The sequence below is a fragment of the Asparagus officinalis genome, chromosome 5 (genome assembly GCF_001876935.1).
Source record: "Asparagus officinalis chromosome 5, Aspof.V1, whole genome shotgun sequence".
NCBI classification, from domain to species: Eukaryota; Viridiplantae; Streptophyta; class Magnoliopsida; order Asparagales; family Asparagaceae; genus Asparagus; species Asparagus officinalis.
The window spans coordinates 4,285,870-4,312,016 of record NC_033798.1 but is presented as its reverse complement, the minus strand read 5'-3'; the positions used below and the strand labels follow the sequence as shown (position 1 = coordinate 4,312,016).

General features: G+C 45.7%; 2 protein-coding genes across 3 annotated transcripts; one reads left to right on the top strand and one right to left on the bottom strand.

Annotated features, from left to right (window-relative positions):
* LOC109843161 (probable xyloglucan endotransglucosylase/hydrolase protein 23) lies at nucleotides 22,554–24,517 on the bottom strand. Of its 2 annotated transcripts, none has more exons than XM_020412093.1 (4): nucleotides 23,618–24,517; nucleotides 23,488–23,548; nucleotides 23,200–23,393; nucleotides 22,554–23,100 (listed from the first exon to the last, which is right to left on the bottom strand). In XM_020412093.1, exons 1-4 carry the CDS (start codon nucleotides 23,812–23,814, stop codon nucleotides 22,740–22,742), a joined length of 813 nt encoding a protein of 270 aa, XP_020267682.1. In that variant the 5' UTR covers nucleotides 23,815–24,517; the 3' UTR covers nucleotides 22,554–22,739. The 2 variants fall into 2 exon arrangements, with proteins under 2 accessions (XP_020267682.1, XP_020267683.1); XM_020412094.1 differs by having other exon boundaries at nucleotides 23,488–23,591; nucleotides 23,661–24,517.
* LOC109843160 (probable xyloglucan endotransglucosylase/hydrolase protein 12) lies at nucleotides 24,679–25,934 on the top strand. The gene is made up of 4 exons (XM_020412092.1): nucleotides 24,679–24,841; nucleotides 24,911–25,014; nucleotides 25,110–25,303; nucleotides 25,403–25,934. The coding sequence occupies exons 1-4, from the start codon at nucleotides 24,685–24,687 to the stop codon at nucleotides 25,761–25,763; spliced, it is 816 nt and encodes a 271-aa protein (XP_020267681.1). The 5' UTR covers nucleotides 24,679–24,684; the 3' UTR covers nucleotides 25,764–25,934.

Sequence of the window (26,147 nt, the reverse complement as noted above, 5' to 3'; positions counted from 1 at the left end):
GTTGAGTCAGAACGCACAGATAGATTTCTTGCGTTATTGAACTGAAACGCAGGGTTAAATTCTGCGTTTAGGGATTCCATCAATGTAGATGCACGGCGGATTATAACGCAGGGGTGAATTCTGCGTTCAGAAGCTCAAGCGTCACAGGCGCACAGGCCACGTTTGGCGGGATTTTGGGCCTAGAACCCCGACCCGATTTGACAGCTCATAGCTGTCTATAAATAGACCGCTAAGGGTCAAATCAAAAGTCACCCGACTTTTTGCCTCCTCTCTTTCGGAAGATTTTTAACGAAGCCTCTTCGTTTTCGACGTCGGTGATCCTGTTCATCATCTCCAACCCTCTTCCATGGGTTCCAAGAAGAAAACTGCTCCACGCCCAAGATCCCCTGCTGCAGCGGTGCCGCCGTTTCAGGTTCCGCCCGTCGGTGGTAAGCGTCGCCCTTCGTGGCCGTCAAACTCGCTTCGGCGAGTTCTTTAAAACCCTAGATGTATCGCCATCAAACTTGCTTCGGCGAGTTCTCTGAAAAACCCTAGATGGGTTCTTGCAAACGAGGGAGATGACTCGTTTTGTTATTGTAACGCAGAGTTAAGATTCTGCGTTTTGAATTCGAAACGTCAAGGGCTTGACCTTTGCGTTTATGAAATTTTTAACGCCAGGCTTGAACTGTGCGTTCGAAAACTTAACGCAGAGTTTAACCTCTGCGTCGATGAAAATTAACGCCAGGCTTTAACTGTGCGTTCGAAGACTTAATGCAGAGTTTAGCCTTTGTGTTGATGAAAATCATCGCTAGGTCTGAACTGTGCGTTCGAAAATTTAACGCAGAGTTCGACCTTTGCGTTAATGAGCTTTAAACGCCAGATCTGAACTGTGCGTTCGAAACTTTAACGCAGAGTTCGACCTTTGCGTTGATGAACTTTAAACGCCAGATCTGAACTGTGCGTTCGAAACTTTAACGCAGAGTTCGACCTTTGCGTTGATGAACTTTAAACGCCAGATCTGAACTGTGCGTTCGAAACTTTAACGCAGAGTTCGACCTTTGCGTTGATGAACTTTAAACGCCAGATCTGAACTGTGCGTTCGAAACTTTAACGCAGAGTTCGACCTTTGCGTTGATGAACTTTAAACGCCAGATCTGAACTGTGCGTTTGATAAAATTCTTTCTTATGGACTTAGCTAAAGCTCCCTTCACTTGACTGATTGAATATTTCTTTCTTTTGCAGTGCCTTACACCCGTGAACCTCTCAATCTTCGTCACCACTTCGGGCATGAGGGAGGTGTGGACTCTAATATGCAATTCAATCTGCGTCAAGAACTTCCAATATTCCAGGACACCGACAAAGATCGCGTCACTCTGATCTCAGATCCAAATACTGATGTACTCAGAGTTTTAGTTACGGACGCTAAGTTTGAGACTGGGTCTCGCAAGAAACTCACCAAGCCAGCTTTCTTATTTGGAGATCGTGTCAGTATTTCAAAAGGGATCATGCACGGCGGTCACTACAAATGGCTTAGGCAGATCGGTGATCGTCGCTTCTTCCTCCCTGACATGCACAGGATGTTTCCCATCTCCTACTACCAATGTGCTTCCGTTCCCCGTCACATGAACTGGGACTTGGTGAGAGAGCAGGATGGGGTAGCTGTTGGGGTTCTGACTCACAAGGGTGTGAATACCGCTGGATATAATCGACAAGTGTCGGCTTTGGAACCCTGCTTATTCTCACGAGGATATCCTTTGGGAGAAACAGCTAGTCCAGCTAACACTTTCATGCGACGGTTTTTGGCTGCCAAAGGAGAATTCCCGACTGCAGTATTCCGAGCTCCTGGATGGGTTCATTCCTCCAAGACAGGATGGTGGGCACGAATGATAGAATTCGTGTTGGCAGAATTAAAGGAACCATTAGCTCAATCTGGGCTTGCTTGCCCTATTAAGGCTACTAAACATGGAATAGCTCTTAGTCCATATAACTTCTTTGCCATTCTGGAGCGGTACAATCCAGAGACTTGTACGTTTTTCACACCGGAAGGAGAATTAGGGTTCGCCCTACATGAAATGTTCGATGTCTCAGGTCTTCCTTTCGGAGATTTACCATATGAAGAGTTTGTCCCTGGGTCAACTGAGCTGAAGATCTTGAAGGAGACCATCCCCGAGGTATATGACACTCTATGGGAGGTGATGTGTCATTTCCAAATCTGCGGCCAATTGACGGGGGCACGAGGACGTGGTATCAAACAGCTATCCTGGGCCGAGTATCTTTTCCAAAATTTGTCTGACAAGAATGCCGCTGTGTCTCGTCGGGAGGCGAGCACCCCTGAGACCATCCAGGCTCTGATCAATGACGCCACCGTTCACTATGTCAGCGAGGGAATAGAAGATGACTTCCCAGCACAGACTGAATTCGAGAGCTTCCATCACCAGGCAGCTACTCCCATCTCTGATATGGCATTATTGGCGGGTTTTCTCATGCTGTGGCTGAAGCGGTGTGTGGTTCCTACCAGACCAATAGATGCTGTGATGATTGAAGTAGCTTATCCGGCCGTCCTCTTAGCACATGGGAGACCCATAAATCTACTTTCCGCTATGACGTGCTGTTTACAACACGGTTTGAGGGAACTATGCCTCGAGTTTATCCAAGTGAAAGAGATAGATTCTGAAGGGACGAAAAGCTTGGTGACTCCCAATCCTCGAGTACCCTTGCCGTATACATATCTAATGGCTTGGTACGCCTCACATTGTGTACATTTGATGAGTGCTCCCTCTGCTACGGATGGAGGCTTCATCCCTTTCGTGCAGAGATTAGAAAAAGCTACTTGGATAGGCAATTACGTAGTGAAGGTCCGTCAGATTCTGTCGAGAGACCTCAGCTACGACATCTTCCGCTGCTTCCCGGATTTTGAGGGTGGAGGATATGGACAAGTCTTCCAAGATACCGCTGGTCCTAATGGTTTTACCCGTTTGGACGGGGGAGTTTTCCACTGGCTGCTAAACATTAGACCTGGTTATCTCCTCTTCAGGCAAAATGACAAATGTATAATTGAGCCCTATCAACCGTATCGTTTTGCTCGACAATTCGGATATGACCAACTATACGTTGGGAATCCGAGGAGCCAACTTTCGGTTATGGGCAACATATACGAAGGAGCTCGAGCCTGGTATTACTCCTCCGCAGGTTGTACTGGGGCTACCTTCAGATTACCCCACAAAACGCCTAATTCTCTCCTTTCCGTGGCTTTCTGCAACTGGTATCACACGGCTTCTACGATGCCAGAATACAAACTGTACACTTCCGGCCTTCGTGCAATTAGGAAGATGTATTCTTCTCGGAAAGGGGGTGGTCGTGTATCTCGTCTGAAGGGGATCGACGAGTTTTTACATTTTGAGGATGCAACTGAAGAAGGAGAAGAAGAGATGGGACTAGATGATGCCCCAATAGCGAGCCCTAGGGCTGCTGAAGCTTCAAGAGCCAAAGCAACTGGAAAGAGGGCTCTTTCTGAAGTAGAAGAAGCTCACTACGAGAAGCGTACTCGCAGAAAGCTGCTGGTAAATCCTCCTGCTCAGAGGCTAATGGCGGATGCTTTTAAATCTGCTGGTGGAGGGGAAGAGCAGGAATCAACTGTCACAAGTCGTCCTGAGCATGCCGATCCTCACTCTGGGGGACCGGCATTTTCTGAAGAATTTTCCCCTCACCATCCCTTGGATCAAGCAGAGGGTGAGGATGAACTTCCAATGGATCCCGACATCTCACCGTTTCCCGAACAGACTCCTGGTGCTGCTGCTTCGCCTTCAAGGGAACCGCCTGCAACGTCTCCATCTGCAGGGGATGCACTGCCTACAAATGAACTGGCGACAGATGAGCTCGCTAATCTCAATGAGAGTCAGTCTCCCGCTTCCTCCGCACTATTGCCACATTCGGGGACTATTATTCCTAGTCCCACGACTGGCCGGCTAACCCAAGTGGATACTCACGCAAGCTCTCCTGAACTTTCAGCTGCTGACGACGAACCATTAGACTATGGGAGTTCGTCTCACCATGAGGATGTTGATGAGGATGAAAGCGATGATGATGATTTTTACAATTGGGCGGATCAACCACCACCACCTCCTGACAAGGCGTCTGGTTATCTTCCTTTTTACCCTACTGGTAGAAATTACACCCTTTGATTTTTCTGGTGTTTCTTTCTTTTACATTAACTGTTCTTTTGTGTAGGTTCTCCAACTACTGAAGCTGCTGGGACGTCATCGTCTCTCCCTTCGCAAGCAACAGACGCTCCTCCCTCCGAGTCAATGCCGGTGACAACGAGCTCTTTACCAGAGGAACCTCTTTCGCTGACGATTCCTCTTAAACCTGTGGGGACAGATATTGTGCTAAGCTCGACCCAAACAGGGGCACTTATGGCTCTACCTTCCAGTCCCTCACAATTGGATATCACCATAGCTTCTCCCACTTCTTCACGATCATCACCGATTGCTTCTGCATCAGGGTCTATGCTTTTAAGTTCCCCACCGTCATCTCCGGTGAAGACGCTAAGTCCAGTGGCCCTTCCCTCCATCCTAAAGGTTCTTATAAGACCATTGGAAGATATGATGAAGATAGCGATTGAGGAAATCAGTGCTGGACGAGCTACGTTTGATTCTTTCAAACCACTACTCACGCACTCCCTGAATGGCATTCGATATTTGGATGACGCTCGATTGTTCCAACATTGCTCTGAAGGCGTCTCTCGGTTGGAAAAAGATCTGAGGGCTTTGGAAGAATTGCATCGAGCTGATCTTACTGCCCAGACTGCTTCAGTCTTTGATAATCTTAAAGCTGAAGCGGCCCGCCAATACGAGACTTTCCAAGAGGCCATCACTGATAGAGAGCTTGAGATTGCATCCTTACAGGGACAATGCATGCAGAAGCAACATGCTGTGGACGCTTCTGGAGTTGCCATACAGACATCCCGTGCAGAAATTGATCTTCTCAAGGCGGAGTTGGCTCGACACGAAGCTGAACTCACGCGAGAGGAAGAGATATTGAAAAGGCTCACACTAGAGAGTGTGAAGACCTATGCCACTTACCGTTCAGCGGTGCAGGAGCTTGAACTTATCCAGAAGCAGGCTAATACGATTGTGCTAGATGAAAGTGCACTTAGGAAGAAAGCTGAAGCGATGGTGCAGGCCGCTCACGAGGAAAAATTATCTGCTGTTAAATCCCGGCTTGCGTATTTCACCTTTGTTGATCCAGAGGCGTAATCATGTACTGTTCTTTTCCTTCTTTGTTTGAGAAGAACATGGCTTTTGTATCGCTCTTTAATATTCCTGATGATAATAGAAAGAGTGATTCTGTTTTGTCTCTTTTCATTGCATGTGTCGTGTTCTGACTTGCAACGATGGAAAAATACCCAATATTTAAAAATTCCTTTATTACCATTTAAGATAATTATAGAGAAACTTTAACTTGTTTGGGGGGGGTATGAACACTAGTTATTCCGTTGTAGAAGAATTAACTGGTTCAAACGGGTTTGAACTGTTAGAGGTGGTTGGTTAACATAACAGAGATTTGAAGATCTATTGACCTATTGGGAATAGTCAACAGATTAATTTTTGTAAGTGGTATGATTTTACTCCGACCCGCGAGCGATCGCAATCAGAGTAATTTGAGGGCTTATCACTCTATTAGGGAGAGTTGATAAGTGGATTTTTGTCAGAGGTGTAGTGTTAACGTGACAAGAAGAATATTGCTATGGAAGCAATTTTGAGGACTTATCGCTCTATTGAAGAGAGTCGATAAGTGAATATTTGTCAGAGGTGTAGTGTTAACGTGACAAGAAGAATATTGCTATGGAAGCAATTTTGAGGACTTATCGCTCTATTGAAGAGAGTCGATAAGTGAATATTTGTCAGAGGTGTAGTGTTAACGTGACAAGAAGAATATTGCTATGAAAGCAATTTTGAGGACTTATCGCTCTATTGAAGAGAGTCGATAAGTGAATATTTGTCAGAGGTGTAGTGTTAACGTGACAAGAAGAATATTGCTATGGAAGCAATTTTGAGGACTTATCGCTCTATTGAAGAGAGTCGATAAGTGAATATTTGTCAGAGGTGTAGTGTTAACGTGACAAGAAGAATATTGCTATGGAAGCAATTTTGAGGACTTATCGCTCTATTGAAGAGAGTCGATAAGTGAATATTTGTCAGAGGTGTAGTGTTAACGTGACAAGAAGAATATTGCTATGGAAGCAATTTTGAGGACTTATCGCTCTATTGAAGAGAGTCGATAAGTGAATATTTGTCAGAGGTGTAGTGTTAACGTGACAAGAAGAATATTGCTATGGAAGCAATTTTGAGGACTTATCGCTCTATTGAAGAGAGTCGATAAGTGAATATTTGTCAGAGGTGTAGTGTTAACGTGACATCTGTGGGGGAAAGAATATTGTAGCGTCTCATTAGGGAGGACTGCTGAATATCTTATCATCGGAGCGATGAATTGTGATACTTGTGATTTGAACAAGATTGTGGAATTTTATCAACCCATTTAAGAAGGGCTGATAAATTGGATATTTACCACTCTGTTGGGGAGAGTTAGTAAATTGATCATGACTTGAATGATTTTGAAGACTTATTGTTCTTCTGATGAGAATCAACAAGTGGATTTTGACAGAGGAATCATTGTTACAACTATGTAAACAAGACTCAGGCTCTGTAGGATATGACATCCGTCTGAGGTGTAGTATTAACCTGACGATGATTTAAATCCAATGTGGTCCTTTCGCTTGGGATAATTGTACTGCAAACAAGGTGACCTTGCGTTGAAGGTTCGAAACGCAGAATTAAGAACCATTGCAACGCAGGTTTAGCACATGGGAGACCCATAAATCTACTTTCCGCTATGACGTGCTGTTTACAACACGGTTTGAGGGAAGTATGCCTCGAGTTTATCCAAGTGAAAGAGATAGATTCTGAAGGGACAAAAAGCTTGGTGACTCCCAATCCTCGAGTACCTTTGCCGTATACATATCTAATGGCTTGGTACGCCTCACCGGCTTAAAGTTCTGCGTTCAAGAAACATAGAGTTAATTCTCTTTGTTAAAATTGGGAACACAGAGTTTAGAGCTCTGTGTTAAAAATTGGAAACGCCGGCTTAACGTTCTGCGTTCAAGAAACATAGAGTTAATTCTCTTTGTTAAAATTGGGAACACAGAGTTTGGAGCTCTGTGTTAAAAATTGGAAACGCAGGCTTAGAATTCTGCGTTCAAGTGTTGTAACGCAGGATTTAATCTCGGTGTTCAGGTGTTATAACGCAGGATTTTATCTCTGCGTTCAGGTGTTATAACGCAGGATTTTATCTCTGCGTTCAAATGTTGTAACGCAGGATTTTATCTCTGCGTTCAAATGTTGTAACGCAGGATTTTATCTCTGCGTTCAAATGTTGTAACGCAGGATTTTATCTCTGCGTTGTTCATTTCATGTTAGCAATCTCTTTATACTGCTAACTGTTGCTTCTGATTTTTACAGTGCTTTTTTCCAATGTGCCACTTCTGCCGGAGCAGCACTTCAACTACACTGATGATCCCGAAGTGGGGAGAGCTTTTGGTCTTCATAGAGAAATTCCTCTGTGCACTTTCCCGAGCTTGGAGCGGGAACATTTAATCAGGTTTGCCGAGTGTTCCACCCTTAGGGCTTTGATCACCGATCTGGATCTGGAAACTCCTGCGGGTCTGGATCAATTTGTCAAACCCTCATTCTTATTTGGTGATCATATATCTGCTGATGGGCAAGTCGGGTATGTAGAAGACTCCCGGATGCTGCGAAGAGTCGATGATCGTTTACTCTTCCTTCCCAGCATGAAGAGAATGTACCCGCTTTCCTACTTCCTGAGTGTTGGTGGTCGTAGGGGCTTGGCCTTCGATCTCGTCAAGGAGAAAGAGAACGTTTCGTTTGGCTCTGGTCAATCATCTCGTGTTCAGATTGACGGACAACTCAAAGGTCTCGAAACTTTAACGCAGAGTTCGACCTTTGCGTTGATGAACTTTAAACGCCAGATCTGAACTGTGCGTTCGAAACTTTAACGCAGAGTTCGACCTTTGCGTTGATGAACTTTAAACGCCAGATCTGAACTGTGCGTTCGAAACTTTAACGCAGAGTTCGACCTTTGCGTTGATGAACTTTAAACGCCAGATCTGAACTGTGCGTTCGAAACTTTAACGCAGAGTTCGACCTTTGCGTTGATGAACTTTAAACGCCAGATCTGAACTGTGCGTTCGAAACTTTAACGCAGAGTTCGACCTTTGCGTTGATGAACTTTAAACGCCAGATCTGAACTGTGCGTTCGAAACTTTAACGCAGAGTTCGACCTTTGCGTTGATGAACTTTAAACGCCAGATCTGAACTGTGCGTTCGAAACTTTAACGCAGAGTTCGACCTTTGCGTTGATGAACTTTAAACGCCAGATCTGAACTGTGCGTTCGAAACTTTAACGCAGAGTTCGACCTTTGCGTTGATGAACTTTAAACGCCAGATCTGAACTGTGCGTTCGAAACTTTAACGCAGAGTTCGACCTTTGCGTTGATGAACTTTAAACGCCAGATCTGAACTGTGCGTTCGAAACTTTAACGCAGAGTTCGACCTTTGCGTTGATGAACTTTAAACGCCAGATCTGAACTGTGCGTTCGAAACTTTAACGCAGAGTTCGACCTTTGCGTTGATGAACTTTAAACGCCAGATCTGAACTGTGCGTTCGAAACTTTAACGCAGAGTTCGACCTTTGCGTTGATGAACTTTAAACGCCAGATCTGAACTGTGCGTTCGAAACTTTAACGCAGAGTTCGACCTTTGCGTTGATGAACTTTAAACGCCAGATCTGAACTGTGCGTTCGAAACTTTAACGCAGAGTTCGACCTTTGCGTTGATGAACTTTAAACGCCAGATCTGAACTGTGCGTTCGAAACTTTAACGCAGAGTTCGACCTTTGCGTTGATGAACTTTAAACGCCAGATCTGAACTGTGCGTTCGAAACTTTAACGCAGAGTTCGACCTTTGCGTTGATGAACTTTAAACGCCAGATCTGAACTGTGCGTTCGAAACTTTAACGCAGAGTTCGACCTTTGCGTTGATGAACTTTAAACGCCAGATCTGAACTGTGCGTTCGAAACTTTAACGCAGAGTTCGACCTTTGCGTTGATGAACTTTAAACGCCAGATCTGAACTGTGCGTTCGAAACTTTAACGCAGAGTTCGACCTTTGCGTTGATGAACTTTAAACGCCAGATCTGAACTGTGCGTTCGAAACTTTAACGCAGAGTTCGACCTTTGCGTTGATGAACTTTAAACGCCAGATCTGAACTGTGCGTTCGAAACTTTAACGCAGAGTTCGACCTTTGCGTTGATGAACTTTAAACGCCAGATCTGAACTGTGCGTTCGAAACTTTAACGCAGAGTTCGACCTTTGCGTTGATGAACTTTAAACGCCAGATCTGAACTGTGCGTTCGAAACTTTAACGCAGAGTTCGACCTTTGCGTTGATGAACTTTAAACGCCAGATCTGAACTGTGCGTTCGAAACTTTAACGCAGAGTTCGACCTTTGCGTTGATGAACTTTAAACGCCAGATCTGAACTGTGCGTTCGAAACTTTAACGCAGAGTTCGACCTTTGCGTTGATGAACTTTAAACGCCAGATCTGAACTGTGCGTTCGAAACTTTAACGCAGAGTTCGACCTTTGCGTTGATGAACTTTAAACGCCAGATCTGAACTGTGCGTTCGAAACTTTAACGCAGAGTTCGACCTTTGCGTTGATGAACTTTAAACGCCAGATCTGAACTGTGCGTTCGAAACTTTAACGCAGAGTTCGACCTTTGCGTTGATGAACTTTAAACGCCAGATCTGAACTGTGCGTTCGAAACTTTAACGCAGAGTTCGACCTTTGCGTTGATGAACTTTAAACGCCAGATCTGAACTGTGCGTTCGAAACTTTAACGCAGAGTTCGACCTTTGCGTTGATGAACTTTAAACGCCAGATCTGAACTGTGCGTTCGAAACTTTAACGCAGAGTTCGACCTTTGCGTTGATGAACTTTAAACGCCAGATCTGAACTGTGCGTTCGAAACTTTAACGCAGAGTTCGACCTTTGCGTTGATGAACTTTAAACGCCAGATCTGAACTGTGCGTTCGAAACTTTAACGCAGAGTTCGACCTTTGCGTTGATGAACTTTAAACGCCAGATCTGAACTGTGCGTTCGAAACTTTAACGCAGAGTTCGACCTTTGCGTTGATGAACTTTAAACGCCAGATCTGAACTGTGCGTTCGAAACTTTAACGCAGAGTTCGACCTTTGCGTTGATGAACTTTAAACGCCAGATCTGAACTGTGCGTTCGAAACTTTAACGCAGAGTTCGACCTTTGCGTTGATGAACTTTAAACGCCAGATCTGAACTGTGCGTTCGAAACTTTAACGCAGAGTTCGACCTTTGCGTTGATGAACTTTAAACGCCAGATCTGAACTGTGCGTTCGAAACTTTAACGCAGAGTTCGACCTTTGCGTTGATGAACTTTAAACGCCAGATCTGAACTGTGCGTTCGAAACTTTAACGCAGAGTTCGACCTTTGCGTTGATGAACTTTAAACGCCAGATCTGAACTGTGCGTTCGAAACTTTAACGCAGAGTTCGACCTTTGCGTTGATGAACTTTAAACGCCAGATCTGAACTGTGCGTTCGAAACTTTAACGCAGAGTTCGACCTTTGCGTTGATGAACTTTAAACGCCAGATCTGAACTGTGCGTTCGAAACTTTAACGCAGAGTTCGACCTTTGCGTTGATGAACTTTAAACGCCAGATCTGAACTGTGCGTTCGAAACTTTAACGCAGAGTTCGACCTTTGCGTTGATGAACTTTAAACGCCAGATCTGAACTGTGCGTTCGAAACTTTAACGCAGAGTTCGACCTTTGCGTTGATGAACTTTAAACGCCAGATCTGAACTGTGCGTTCGAAACTTTAACGCAGAGTTCGACCTTTGCGTTGATGAACTTTAAACGCCAGATCTGAACTGTGCGTTCGAAACTTTAACGCAGAGTTCGACCTTTGCGTTGATGAACTTTAAACGCCAGATCTGAACTGTGCGTTCGAAACTTTAACGCAGAGTTCGACCTTTGCGTTGATGAACTTTAAACGCCAGATCTGAACTGTGCGTTCGAAACTTTAACGCAGAGTTCGACCTTTGCGTTGATGAACTTTAAACGCCAGATCTGAACTGTGCGTTCGAAACTTTAACGCAGAGTTCGACCTTTGCGTTGATGAACTTTAAACGCCAGATCTGAACTGTGCGTTCGAAACTTTAACGCAGAGTTCGACCTTTGCGTTGATGAACTTTAAACGCCAGATCTGAACTGTGCGTTCGAAACTTTAACGCAGAGTTCGACCTTTGCGTTAATGAACTTTAAACGCCAGATCTGAACTGTGCGTTCGAAACTTTAACGCAGAGTTCGACCTTTGCGTTGATGAACTTTAAACGCCAGATCTGAACTGTGCGTTCGAAACTTTAACGCAGAGTTCGACCTTTGCGTTGATGAACTTTAAACGCCAGATCTGAACTGTGCGTTCGAAACTTTAACGCAGAGTTCGACCTTTGCGTTAATGAACTTTAAACGCCAGATCTGAACTGTGCGTTCGAAACTTTAACGCAGAGTTCGACCTTTGCGTTGATGAACTTTAAACGCCAGATCTGAACTGTGCGTTCGAAACTTTAACGCAGAGTTCGACCTTTGCGTTGATGAACTTTAAACGCCAGATCTGAACTGTGCGTTCGAAACTTTAACGCAGAGTTCGACCTTTGCGTTGATGAACTTTAAACGCCAGATCTGAACTGTGCGTTCGAAACTTTAACGCAGAGTTCGACCTTTGCGTTAATGAACTTTAAACGCCAGATCTGAACTGTGCGTTCGAAACTTTAACGCAGAGTTCGACCTTTGCGTTAATGAACTTTAAACGCCAGATCTGAACTGTGCGTTCGAAACTTTAACGCAGAGTTCGACCTTTGCGTTGATGAACTTTAAACGCCAGATCTGAACTGTGCGTTCGAAACTTTAACGCAGAGTTCGACCTTTGCGTTGATGAACTTTAAACGCCAGATCTGAACTGTGCGTTCGAAACTTTAACGCAGAGTTCGACCTTTGCGTTGATGAACTTTAAACGCCAGATCTGAACTGTGCGTTTGATAAAATTCTTTCTTATGGACTTAGCTAAAGCTCCCTTCACTTGACTGATTGAATATTTCTTTCTTTTGCAGTGCCTTACACCCGTGAACCTCTCAATCTTCGTCACCACTTCGGGCATGAGGGAGGTGTGGACTCTAATATGCAATTCAATCTGCGTCAAGAACTTCCAATATTCCAGGACACCGACAAAGATCGCGTCACTCTGATCTCAGATCCAAATACTGATGTACTCAGAGTTTTAGTTACGGACGCTAAGTTTGAGACTGGGTCTCGCAAGAAACTCACCAAGCCAGCTTTCTTATTTGGAGATCGTGTCAGTATTTCAAAAGGGATCATGCACGGCGGTCACTACAAATGGCTTAGGCAGATCGGTGATCGTCGCTTCTTCCTCCCTGACATGCACAGGATGTTTCCCATCTCCTACTACCAATGTGCTTCCGTTCCCCGTCACATGAACTGGGACTTGGTGAGAGAGCAGGATGGGGTAGCTGTTGGGGTTCTGACTCACAAGGGTGTGAATACCGCTGGATATAATCGACAAGTGTCGGCTTTGGAACCCTGCTTATTCTCACGAGGATATCCTTTGGGAGAAACAGCTAGTCCAGCTAACACTTTCATGCGACGGTTTTTGGCTGCCAAAGGAGAATTCCCGACTGCAGTATTCCGAGCTCCTGGATGGGTTCATTCCTCCAAGACAGGATGGTGGGCACGAATGATAGAATTCGTGTTGGCAGAATTAAAGGAACCATTAGCTCAATCTGGGCTTGCTTGCCCTATTAAGGCTACTAAACATGGAATAGCTCTTAGTCCATATAACTTCTTTGCCATTCTGGAGCGGTACAATCCAGAGACTTGTACGTTTTTCACACCGGAAGGAGAATTAGGGTTCGCCCTACATGAAATGTTCGATGTCTCAGGTCTTCCTTTCGGAGATTTACCATATGAAGAGTTTGTCCCTGGGTCAACTGAGCTGAAGATCTTGAAGGAGACCATCCCCGAGGTATATGACACTCTATGGGAGGTGATGTGTCATTTCCAAATCTGCGGCCAATTGACGGGGGCACGAGGACGTGGTATCAAACAGCTATCCTGGGCCGAGTATCTTTTCCAAAATTTGTCTGACAAGAATGCCGCTGTGTCTCGTCGGGAGGCGAGCACCCCTGAGACCATCCAGGCTCTGATCAATGACGCCACCGTTCACTATGTCAGCGAGGGAATAGAAGATGACTTCCCAGCACAGACTGAATTCGAGAGCTTCCATCACCAGGCAGCCACTCCCATCTCTGATATGGCATTATTAGCGGGTTTTCTCATGCTGTGGCTGAAGCGGTGTGTGGTTCCTACCAGACCAATAGATGCTGTGATGATTGAAGTAGCTTATCCGGCCGTCCTCTTAGCACATGGGAGACCCATAAATCTACTTTCCGCTATGACGTGCTGTTTACAACACGGTTTGAGGGAACTATGCCTCGAGTTTATCCAAGTGAAAGAGATAGATTCTGAAGGGACGAAAAGCTTGGTGACTCCCAATCCTCGAGTACCCTTGCCGTATACATATCTAATGGCTTGGTACGCCTCACATTGTGTACATTTGATGAGTGCCCCCTCTGCTACGGATGGAGGTTTCATCCCTTTCGTGCAGAGATTAGAAAAAGCTACTTGGATAGGCAATTACGTAGTGAAGGTCCGTCAGATTCTGTCGAGAGACCTCAGCTACGACATCTTCCGCTGCTTCCCGGATTTTGAGGGTGGAGGATATGGACAAGTCTTCCAAGATACCGCTGGTCCTAATGGTTTTACCCGTTTGGACGGGGGAGTTTTCCACTGGCTGCTAAACATTAGACCTGGTTATCTCCTCTTCAGGCAAAATGACAAATGTATAATTGAGCCCTATCAACCGTATCGTTTTGCTCGACAATTCGGATATGACCAACTATACGTTGGGAATCCGAGGAGCCAACTTTCGGTTATGGGCAACATATACGAAGGAGCTCGAGCCTGGTATTACTCCTCCGCAGGTTGTACTGGGGCTACCTTCAGATTACCCCACAAAACGCCTAATTCTCTCCTTTCCGTGGCTTTCTGCAACTGGTATCACACGGCTTCTTGAACATTCTGGCTGTAGTCTTTCAAGTAAGTCTTTCCAGACCGTGTGCCAGGGTTGTCTCCTGGGTATGCAGCCAGGGCAATCCTCTCTTCCTCTGAATCTGTGAGGGTCTTGAGGTGATCATCATTCTCAGTGATGGAGGGGCTAATCGTGTTGGAAGACTTAGCCTTGCCTCCTTTCTTCTTGGACGAGGTATTCGTCCACTGTTGGTCTCCCACTAGATCAGGGTGAACCCACATGATTTCTCCTTTTGAGGTGGTGAGGGGTATCAACCCCTTGTCTTTCTGACTGTGCAAGTCAGTATTCTTCAGACGCATTTCTCCCTTGTGGATTGGGATAACGCCATCTGCGGTCGCCACCGGAGGGAAGTCACCGAACTGGACTGCTATCATGTTGGTAGAGACAGTCTTCTGTTCGGGTTTCAGAGTAAGCACTTTAGCGTCCACCAAATTCTGGAGGATGTCCTTAAAGATGTAACATCTTCTGGTAGGATGCCCTAGGAACCTGTGATAGCGGCAGTAATTAGGGTCATCTACCTTTCCTGCCTCCTCTGGCTTCCTAATTTCAGGAAGCTGTAACTTGTTGTTCTTCCGCAGTAGCTGGAATAAAGTGTCCACATGTTCTTCCTTGAAGGAATACTGTTTGGGCACTTTTTGCTTATTGGGAGCTTTGCCTTGATTCGTGGGCGGTGGTACCCGAGAGTAGTCGGCTGCTAGGGTCTCTTTTCCCTTAGACCGCTGAGCGTTGTTCTGGTTGCGTTGCTGTTGCTGTTGCTGTTGCGGCTTGGGTTGTGCAGCTTCCTCGGCTTTCACCCGAGCTACGATCTCTTCAGCTTGTTCTCCTTGCGAAACAAGTTGTCTCCAGGAGCGACACTCTGCTACCCCCATCTGGGCAAGGAGCTGAGTCTGCAGGTTGTGCCTGCAAGTTTCAACCAGGGTTGACTGAGTCATACCTGAGGGGCATCGCAATGCCATGCTGCGGAATCTCTCCACGTAGGCCTTGATTGATTCGCCTTTCCTCTGTTTGGTAGCGAGAAGAGTCGGGACCGAAACTTCTGTATCGTCCTCGAAGAACCTGGCCAGGAAAAGCCTTTCTAAATCTACCCATTTCTGAATAGATCCAGCAGGCAGTTTCATAAACCATTCAAATGCCACTCCTTTAAGAGTGCCAATGAACAATCGCGTCAAGATGGCATCGTTCGCCACCACATCTCCAGTTTGAGATTTGAAATAGTAGATGTGTTGATTTGGCGATCCTGTGCCATCGAACGGTTGCAAGGTTGGAGCTTTAAACTTTGACGGGTATGGAGCTATATCCCATTCGGCAGGATAAGGTCTCACCACTCCTTCTTCACGGAGCTCACTTCTGTTGGCGATTGCATTGAGGCGAGCTTCTAGTTCATCCATTTTAGTGGATTGAGGATGCAGTTCTTTTTCCACCTCCTTTTCACCCTCAGAAGAGGATCCCAAGTTGAGAGTCTCACGATCCGAATGCTCGGTCGCTTTCTGCTTCCCTTTTGAGGTTGTCCTCCGGGAAGATTCGGGTTTGTGGCCTTTTTCAGCAATAAGTTGGGCCATCATGTCCTTCAATTGGAGAAGTGTCTCCTGTTGCGCCTGGAGCATGACCTGGTGTTCGTTCACTCTCTTGGCTATGTCCTCAGGATTTCCCGCCATGTAAGCAGATACTTCTTGTGGTCCGACCGAGCTCGAAGATTGAGATTCGGCTATTGCCGAATGCTCATCACTTGTTGTAATTCCTTTGGCCAACTTTTGATAGTTAACCGGGCGAATAGCTCCTGTCTGAGTCCGAGTATGCCTATAGACTCCCTCAAATTCATCACAAATTTCCCGAACAGTCGGGGAATGACTTGTTTGTGACTCATCAGAATCAGGATGTGAGGATTTGCCTCTGCCGACCATGTTGATGGTGACCTCAGGATATTCAATTTCAGAGGTCTTCTTCTTGTGGCGACGCTGTCGTTTAGCAGGTCTAGCGACATTCGTCAACCTATTAAACACCGATTGCCTAGGCGTCGATGAGCAACAACTGCATTCGGAGAGGACAGCAGAAATGAGCCGTTCACACTGGCATGAATGAGCCACTTGCTGTGTTGGCTTTCCTCTTGACAGCAATTCACGCAGGTCGGAGACCTGAGAAAGATCTCGTGAAGGTGGAGATGGAACCCCCTGCCCTTGGATGGGTTGAACATGAATCTCAAATCCATGTTGTCCCTTTTGAACCTGACGGACCGTGTCATGCTCTTGATAAGAAACACGAGAGTCGCGTTTAGGTTTATAAACACGAGGCTGAGGCCTGTGTTTGATTGATGGACTAGATCCTTGTGGATCTTGTCCTGATTGAACGCACACTTGTGGTGTGCGTTTTGATGTTGAAACAGACCCCTGAGGGTCGTTCTTTGTTTGAACGCACACTTGTGGTGTGCGTTTAGATGAAGAAACAGATCCCTGAGGGTCGTTCTTTGCTGGAACGCACACTTGTGATGTGCGTTTGGTTGATAACCCAGACCCCTGAGAGTCGGGTTTTGATTGAACGCACACTTGTGGCGTGCGTTTGTTTGATGACCCAGACCCCTGAGGGTCGGGTTTTGATTGAACGCACACTTGTGGCGTGCGTTTGTTTGATGACCCAGACCCCTGAGGGTCGGGTTTTGATTGAACGCACACTTGTGGCGTGCGTTTGTTTGATGACCCAGACCCCTGAGGGTCGGGTTTTGATTGAACGCACACTTGTGGCGTGCGTTTGTTTGATGACCCAGACCCCTGAGGGTCGGGTTTTGATTGAACGCACACTTGTGGCGTGCGTTTGTTTGATGACCCAGACCCCTGAGGGTCGGGTTTTGATTGAACGCACACTTGTGGTGTGCGTTTGGTTGTTTGAACAGACCCTTGAGGGTCTTGTTTTGACTGAACGCACGGTTGTGGCGTGCGTTTGAATGATTGAACGTGCCTTTGGAGGTCACGTTTTGGGACGCACTTTTGAGGTGTGCGTCTATGTTGAACAACGCGCCACTGAGGGTCGCGTTTGAGTTGAATAACCCGAGGCTCATAGTCGGGTTCATTGCCACGAAGTGTGCGTTCTGGAGCAGAAACGCACAGTTCGGGCACAAGCTCAGAAACGCAGTCTTTGCGTTGTGCAGTAGCTTGGCTGTTCCGCAAGTATGCTCGCCGTAAGGATCTTCTCCTTCGTCGAGCAGCATTTTTCTTAGCCTGTTTCAAGGCCTTGGCCGCGGCATCGTCGGCGTTGGTTGGGCTTTCCTCCGACATAGGTCTTTTTTGACCTATTATTTGCCGTAGTGATACGGGGGAGGAATCTTCAACTCGCAGAGCGAGTTTAAGGTCTTGGCCAAAGGAGAGGGCTTTCTTTGGCATCTCAGCAGTAGTGTTGACCTCCGTAGAGGTCCTGTGGGTATCACGCCTAGCTTTTGGGCTAAGGGACCCAGAGGAGAGGACCTCCTCATACTTGGCTTGGTCGAACTCTACGACGAGAGTTTCGACGGTGGTTCCAGTAAGGTGAACGTCGGATTGCGCCACCACTTCCTCGTCAGAGAAGCTAGTCCCCAGCAGAGTCGCCATCTTTTGTTTGTTGGAAATTTGATGTAAAAAGACAAAGAAAGAAAATTTGACTTGTATTCTCTCAAAATCGATTACAATTTGGATTCCGATTACAAAAGAGAAGAGAATGGATTTGATTCTCTCCTTTGTTTAAGACTGGGTTCTTCTTGGTAGCGATGGAGTGCTTCCTTCGATTGATCGCGTCGAACTTGCTCTCCGTTGACGATCCGACCGTCCTTCTTCACTGGAACAATTGAAGTGCTTGATGACTTCGGTTTAGAACTCTTAACGAGTGTAAAGAACTCTGAACGAGTTAAGAACTCTGATAAGAGTTGTTGAAAACCGAATGTCTGGTTTGATGTGATTAACTTGCGTTGCAAGCTAATTAAGAACTCTTAACGAGTTTAAGAACTCAGAATGAGTTAAAACTCTGTAACAGAGTTGTTGGAACCGAAAATTCGGTTAATTGCCAAGTGGATGATACCTTTGATGAAAGGATCCTTCGGGATTTGATTAACTGATCGTTGATCAGTTCCTTGATCTCCCGAAGATCTCTTCCTTCCGATTACTCAACTGCCGAGATTTGTTGACCTTGGGTGGTTTTGATACCAGCTCCCCTCAACTCTTTGCGGTTTTGATCTCAGAAACCGATTGATCAACCTATCAACCCCCCAACCCCTTACTCAGTTGAGTAAGTTGGTTATTTATAGGGTGATGTGGAGTGTAACCAACCCCTATTTCCGCTCCTTTGTGGGCGAGAATCCCTCAGAACGTGGGATAACGGTTTTGAGGCCGTTCGACTTGCGTTTGAACAAGTCAAAACGCCTCAGTTGGCGTTATGGGCTTTAACTCTGCGTCCAAGGCTTGAGACGCAGAGTTAAATCTCTGTTAGAGATTTGAGACGCACAGGCCGTGTGCGTTGAAGCTCAACTCTGCGTCCAGAGTTTGGGGCACATAGTTGAGTCTATTAAAGAACGCACGTTATGTGTGCGTCTTGTACTTTAACTCTGCGTTACAGAGTTCGATGTCTGCTGAGGAACCGTTATGTGTGCGTCTTGTACTTTAACTCTGCGTTACAGAGTTCGATGTCTGCTGAGGAACACACAAGTGTGCGTTTTGAACTTAGGAAACGCAGGAATGACTTTCTGCGTTTGAGAGAGGTTGTTGACTTGTAACCTCATCCATTATAACATTGCGAAGGCTATTGTTTATTGATCCTTGCTTGTTATAGGATATGAGAGTCGTCAAATTGTAACTCTCACTGTTGGTTGCGAAGGCTACAGAATAGAGCTTTCATCAGTTGTCGGAAGCGTCGTCGAATTGTAACTCTTCTCGATCTACGTGAAAGGTCCTCTATTTACCGCTTTCGATTGTCGACCCGAAAGCTATTTGATTGTAGCTTTCGTTGTTGGAGTTAGACGGGAATCAACATCCATAGTGTTTCATTGCGAAGGCTATTGTTTATTGATCCTTGCCTGTTATAGGATATGAGAGTCGTCAAATTGTAACTCTCACTGTTGGTTGCGAAGGCTACAGAATAGAGCTTTCATCAGTTGTCGGAAGCGTCGTCGAATTGTAACTCTTCTCGATCTACGTGAAAGGTCCTCTATTTACCGCTTTCGATTGTCGACCCGAAAGCTATTTGATTGTAGCTTTCGTTGTTGGAGTTAAACGGGAATCAACATCCATAGTGTTTTAAAGATGAATATTTACCCATAGCTCTCTACCAAGCAACTTACCAACTAAGTCCAACCTTTGATTTCTAAAATCATTACACTGCTCATCAGCATCATATTAGTCATGCTGATTACACTGCTCATCAGCATCATATTAGTCATGCTGTTGTCGCAGCCATCAAGATCAGTCATCTCAGAGATGAGGCCGTGTCTATAGCGGTTGCAGAATTGCGGATGCAAAGATCAGAAAGTCGTCTGATTGTAACTTTCATTATCAGGGCTTGATAGGGATCGACTATCCATTGTGATTTACTTTCATTATCAGGGCTTGATAGGGATCGACTATCCATTGTGATTTTTAGACAGCCTACAAAGGGTATGGATGGAGACTTCTATATATCCTCTTCAAAAAATCTTGACAGGAAGAGTCTCTCTAAATCCGTCCACTTTTAAATATATCTGGTAGATAGTTTTCTGAACTGTAGGCTGTCTAAAAATCACAATAGATAGCTTATCCCCCATCAAACACCGATGATGGAAGTTACAATCTGACGACTTCCAGAAGGCTATAATTTGAAGACTTTCATATAGATCGCTGAAGGTTATAATCTGACGACCTTCACGACAACCGATGAGAGCTTTAGTTCAACAGCATTCACAATCAAACATCGGGAGTTACAATCTGACGACTTCCAGAAGGCTATAATTTGAAGACTTTCATATAGATCGCTGAAGGTTACAATCTGACGACCTTCACGATAACCGATGAGAGCTTTAGTTCAACAGCATTCACAATCAAACATCGAGAGTTACAATCTGACGACTCTCATATTCTCAAGGAGCCAAGACGAAGATTACAAGATAATGATCTTTGCAATGCTATGACAAAAGAGATTACTTATTGATAATCTCTCCAAAGCAAGACGCGGAACTCATCACCGCGCTCTAAGACCAAAACGCGGAGGTCCTCTCCGTGTATCAACACCAAAACGCGGAGGTCCTCCCCGTGTGTCAACAGTAAAACGCTGGAGTCGGACCCACGTCACAACATCAAAACGCGAGGGTCGAACCCACGTTACAACATCAAAATGCTGGAGTCGGACCCATGTTACAACATCAAAACGCTGAAGTCGGACCCGCATTATAACATCAAAACGCTGGAGTCAGACCCGCGTTACAACATTAAAACGTTGGGGTCGGACCCGCGTTTTTCGATGCCCAGCGAGTACCCAACTCCGCGTCTCCATTCTAAAAAGCGGAGTTAGGGTCCTGAACGCCGACGTGGGCGTTTGACTCGTTCAAACATGAGCTGAACGGTTCCAAAACCGGTTCCCATGATTTGTGGGCGATTACATCCCACTTAGGAGTGATTTAAGGGGTGGTTACACCCCCTTAATCCCCTATAAAAGTGAGTAAACTCAACTGAGTTCGGTTGGAATTTCTTGGCTCAGATCAACCACTGAAGGCTGGCATTTTCAGATCTGAGACTGGGCAGCGAGGAGGGAATTTCTTGGCAGCAGGAAGAGGAGATCTTTTGGCTTGGCATCAAGGGGGAGATCGACGTTCATCCTCAGCAACGATCGACCACCGGAGATTTCTTCTAGCCTTGGCTTATTAACCGATCTTCGGTTCAAATCAACTCTTTCACAGAGTTATCAACTCATCAAGAGTTTCAAACTTGCCACGCAAGTTCTTCACAACGTCGAATCGTGAGGAGAAGACATCGTTCCAGTGAATCAAGATATTCGGATCGTCAACGGAGAGCAAACTCGACGCGATCATTTGAGGGAGGCACTCCATCGCCACCGTGAAGAACCCAGTTTTAAACAAAGGGGAGAACCAAATTCGTTCTCTTCTCTTTTGTAATCGAATTGTAATCGGAATCAAAGGAATACAAGTTAATTTTCTTTGTTCTCTTCTGAACCATTCAAAGGTAACTCCCTTGAGGGTGCTAATGAACAATCGAGCTAGTATGGTGTCGTTTGATATCACATTCCTAGTTTGTGACTTGAAATAATAGATATGTTGATTCGGTGATCCCGTGCCGTCAAAAGTTTGTAATGTCGGGACCTCAAACTTTGGAGGATAAGAGGCTGCATTCCATTCGGCAGGATAGGGCCTAGCAACTCCCTCATCTTGGAGCTCACTTTTGTTAGCAATGGAATTGAGACGGGCTTCCAATTCTTCCATTTTAGCAGTCTGGAGATTCTGCTTATTCTCAATCTCTCTTCCTTCATCAGAGGAAGATTCCAGGTTGTGTGCTTCTTGGTCAGAAGCAACACCATTAATCATTTTTTCCTTCCCTTTGCTTATGTGAGGTCGGGATGAAGACGTTCTTCCTCTTCGGGAAGATTCTTGCCTTGACGGCGAATTTGTCTTCTGAAATTTGACCCTGTCTACGACATATTGAGTCATCAGGATACGAAGTTCATTGATGGCCTCCTGCTGTGCTTTGATCATGGCTTGCTGCTCATCAAGTCTCTTCACGAGATCTTCATGGTTTCCCATCATATAGGCGGAGCTCTCATGTTCTACGAAAGAGCTAGAAGATTGAGATTCTGTGATAGCTGAATGCTCACCATCGGATGTAGTTCCTCTAGCCAGTCTTCGATAATCGACATGAGGTATGACTCCCCTTCGAGTTCGGGTTTGTTGGTAGATTCCCTCGAACTCATTCAGAATCTCTTTGAAGTTTAGAGACCGGTTCGTCTCTGACTCATCAGGACTAAGGATTGATAATTTCCCTCTACCGATCATGTTGGAAGTAACTCCGAGGTATTCATCCCCTGAAGTCTTCTTCATGTGCGAACGTCGTCGTTTGTCGGGCAAAGCAACGTTCATTAATTGATCGAACCCTAACATTTTGACCGCATGTGGGCAACATTGACATCCCGAGAGGACCGCAGAAATTCATATTGGCATGAACGAACGACTCGTTGCATCGGTATTTCTCTTAATATGAACTCTCTCAAATCTGTTGCAAAGACTCGAGAAGAATTAATCACTGATCATTTATTCTAGTTAATTATGGTGCACATCTTTATTTTGAAGGCTTTCTTTGGCTTAATAACCAAGTTGTACATGTGCATGAGTTATTATTATTGTCAAAGAGAATACACTTCTCATCTCATCCATACATTTTCTCACTTTAACACGTTCTCCTCCAACTTATCGTCTCATATGCAGTGATGAGATTATGGATTGTTGACGGAGCACTCTGGGGCACCTTGTTCCTGACAGTAGTCCCTGACCATGTAGTTCTCCCTCACCCACCTGAGCTTTTTGGCCTGAGCCTCGTCCAGAGTCCAATCCCACCACTGTCCCCTACTCTCAGAGCACTGGGACCCGTCACTACAGGCGTCGGTGCGGTAACCGCAAAAGTATGCCACGAACGGCGCCTGGCTCCAGTCGATCTTGACTCGGCCCCTCCTTGTAGCCCATTCCTCTCCGTTCCATAAGGCAGCGCGCACGCGTAACCTTTGGCTGCTCAGGTATGGGATTCCCTGTTGTTGTGCATTTCTGTACACTCTCACGGGTATTCCATCGACTAACCATCTGGAAAGCACGGTATATGCACGTTTAATCAAGTTACAGAGTATATACAGATCAAGAAACGATCATTATTAATAGTGAGCGGGTGAACGGGGACTCAACATTATGTTGTGGGGATTCCAGACGAAAGTGTAGTTGTGGAAGTCAGCCGTGGGATCAAACCACAGGTTCATCTGCTGCTCCCTGTTGCCTTGCCCGCTAGTCCACAGGTTGGTGTGCAGTAGGTAGGGTTGCCCAGTTACATTCCCTAACAGCTCGAAGTCTATCTCATCATTGCTCGGTCGTGGAGATTGAAGCTACAACGACGACAATTAGATACACATATATAACTAAGCATTTGCTGATGAAAAAAAGCTATGGATTACTAATGAATGTCATAACCAGACGTACAAAGTAGGACGTGACGGTGCCAGCAGAGTAGCCAGGGACGGCCTTGATCTGCATGTCGAACCTTCCGTAAAGATACTCCTGCTTCGATATGGCTTCAGAGCCACCAGCGGCCTTGATCTGCATGTCGAACCTTCCGTAAAGATACTCCTGCTTCGATATGGCTTCAGAGCCACCAGCAGAGTCGAGGCTGAGCTGCAGCTGGTTCCCATCTTCCTGCACGTTAGCGTTCCCAGACACATCAACGTCGTTCGTGAAGCTCTGAGCAGAGATCCCTGAAACGAGAAAGACAGTGAGGAAGAAAGCTCGGAGCAGGTTGTGACTAGCCATCTTGGTTAAATTCAGATGTTACTCCGAGTACCAGTGGTGCGTGCTTAAAAGAGAACTTGATGGGGGGTTTATATAGAGAGAATTAGAGGAACTTCATGAATACACTCAAGGCTGATTACGTCTGACTTCAGATTCTCATTTTCATCTCCTCCTTGGCTAGCTCTGCAGACATGGCTGATTTAGCTATGAAGTGTTTTTCCAAGGAGACATCACGCTTCGTTGGCCTCCTCCTAATTAATTTGTTCATTTGTAAAACAGAATTTATACGGGTCCCATTACCTAGTTTAATAACTATATGACCTACATGAAATCACTATCTATAAACTTACCGAGAAATCGTAGATGAACTGAGGTTACACAAGCCTCTAAGTGTGAATACATCAGTTTTCAGCGGTGGAGAGTGTAACATACGTACTTATATTTTGTTTCTAATGTAGAGAGAAATGAGGGGAAAGGACAATACAAGTTTCCTAAAACCACCACCGTTCAACTCCGTATGATCTCACCAATGCATGTCCATACATAGAAATTAATTGACGAGTCACTAATTTCTACAATACAAAAGTCATCTCTGCAACCTCTTCGAAAATGAAGTGACTTACCCCAATTTTTTTCCTCATTAGGAACAAAATATAGTTGTGTTTTCAATCCCTCACCGCTGAACTGAGAACTAAGTGCATGTATACAGACATGCTGCAAAAATGTCTGGGGACCGACAATGGAGATACCGATGAACATATTAAGAGAGTGAAAGAAACCTCCCCTTGATTATTTTTGACGTTGCTCTAATCGATCTCTCTATAAAAACCTCCATCCGCTACTCTTTTAAGCACACATCGTTTCTTAGAGTTTCATCTCAGTTTAACCAAGATGACTACTCACTTTCTCCTCCTCCGAGCTTTCTTCCTAACTGTCTTTCTCGTTTCAGGGATCTCTGCTCAGAGCTTCACGAACGACGTTGATGTGTCTGGGAACGCTAACGTGCAGGAAGATGGGAACCAGCTGCAGCTCAGCCTCGACTCTGCTGGTGGCTCTGAAGCCATATCGAAGCAGGAGTATCTTTACGGAAGGTTCGACATGCAGATCAAGGCCGCTGGTGGCTCTGAAGCCATATCGAAGCAGGAGTATCTTTACGGAAGGTTCGACATGCAGATCAAGGCCATCCCTGGCTACTCTGCTGGCACCGTCACGTCCTACTTTGTACGTCTGGTTATGACATTCATTAGTAATTCATACCTTTTTTTTCATCAGCAAATGCTTAGTTATATATGTGTATCTAATTGTCGTCGTTGTAGCTTCAATCTCCACGACCGAGCAATGATGAGATAGACTTCGAGCTGTTAGGGAATGTAACTGGGCAACCCTACCTGCTGCACACCAACCTGTGGACTAGCGGGCAAGGCAACAGGGAGCAGCAGATGAACCTGTGGTTTGATCCCACGGCTGACTTCCACAACTACACTTTTGTCTGGAATCCCCACAACATAATGTTGAGTCCCCGTTCACCCGCTCACTATTAATAATGATCGTTTCTTGATCTGTATATACTCTGTAACTTGATTAAACGTGCATATACCGTGCTTTCCAGATGGTTAGTCGATGGAATACCCGTGAGAGTGTACAGAAATGCACAACAACAGGGAATCCCATACCTGAGCAGCCAAAGGTTACGCGTGCGCGCTGCCTTATGGAACGGAGAGGAATGGGCTACAAGGAGGGGCCGAGTCAAGATCGACTGGAGCCAGGCGCCGTTCGTGGCATACTTTTGCGGTTACCGCACCGACGCCTGTAGTGACGGGTCCCAGTGCTCTGAGAGTAGGGGACAGTGGTGGGATTGGACTCTGGACGAGGCTCAGGCCGAAAAGCTCAGGTGGGTGAGGGAGAACTACATGGTCAGGGACTACTGTCAGGAACAAGGTGCCCCAGAGTGCTCCGTCAACAATCCGTAATAATAATTTCAACATATGTGTAAGACGGAGAGCAAGTTACGCGAGAGGGCAAAAAATATGCATGAACTTGATGAGAAGCGTGTTTTCTCTTTGACAGCAACAATAACTCATGCACATGTAACTTGTTTGTTATGCTAAAGGACAGCTATAACTTAAGTAAATATCCAGTTTGCATCACTAGAAGATCATCAAGTTACATTTGGGCAAGGATTGTCTAAGTTGCAAGAACATGCATCACAGTCAAACTAACTTGCCCAACGTCCTCGAAACAAATAAACAGGCATCGACGCGTGATTTTTTACTTCATCAGGCGCCTGAGAAGTGCTTGAGGTAGGCATCCGCAAGCTTCTGACCCAAACGGACCTGAGCCTGAGTGGAGAGGTG

Bases quoted from the DNA above. Each gene is read 5' to 3' on its own strand.
- LOC109843160 (XM_020412092.1), top strand. From the start codon at position 24,685: ATGACTACTCACTTTCTCCTCCTCCGAGCTTTCTTCCTAACTGTCTTT. The intron at 24,842-24,910 runs GTGGCTCTGAAG...TCAAGGCCGCTG, and splicing joins GCTCAGCCTCGACTCTGCTG to GTGGCTCTGAAGCCATATCG. The intron at 25,015-25,109 runs GTACGTCTGGTT...TCGTCGTTGTAG, and splicing joins GCACCGTCACGTCCTACTTT to CTTCAATCTCCACGACCGAG.
- LOC109843161 (XM_020412093.1), bottom strand. From the start codon at position 23,814: ATGGCTAGTCACAACCTGCTCCGAGCTTTCTTCCTCACTGTCTTTCTC. The intron at 23,549-23,617 runs GTTCGACATGCA...TCTTTACGGAAG, and splicing joins CAGGAGTATCTTTACGGAAG to GTTCGACATGCAGATCAAGG. The intron at 23,394-23,487 runs GTACGTCTGGTT...TCGTCGTTGTAG, and splicing joins GCACCGTCACGTCCTACTTT to CTTCAATCTCCACGACCGAG.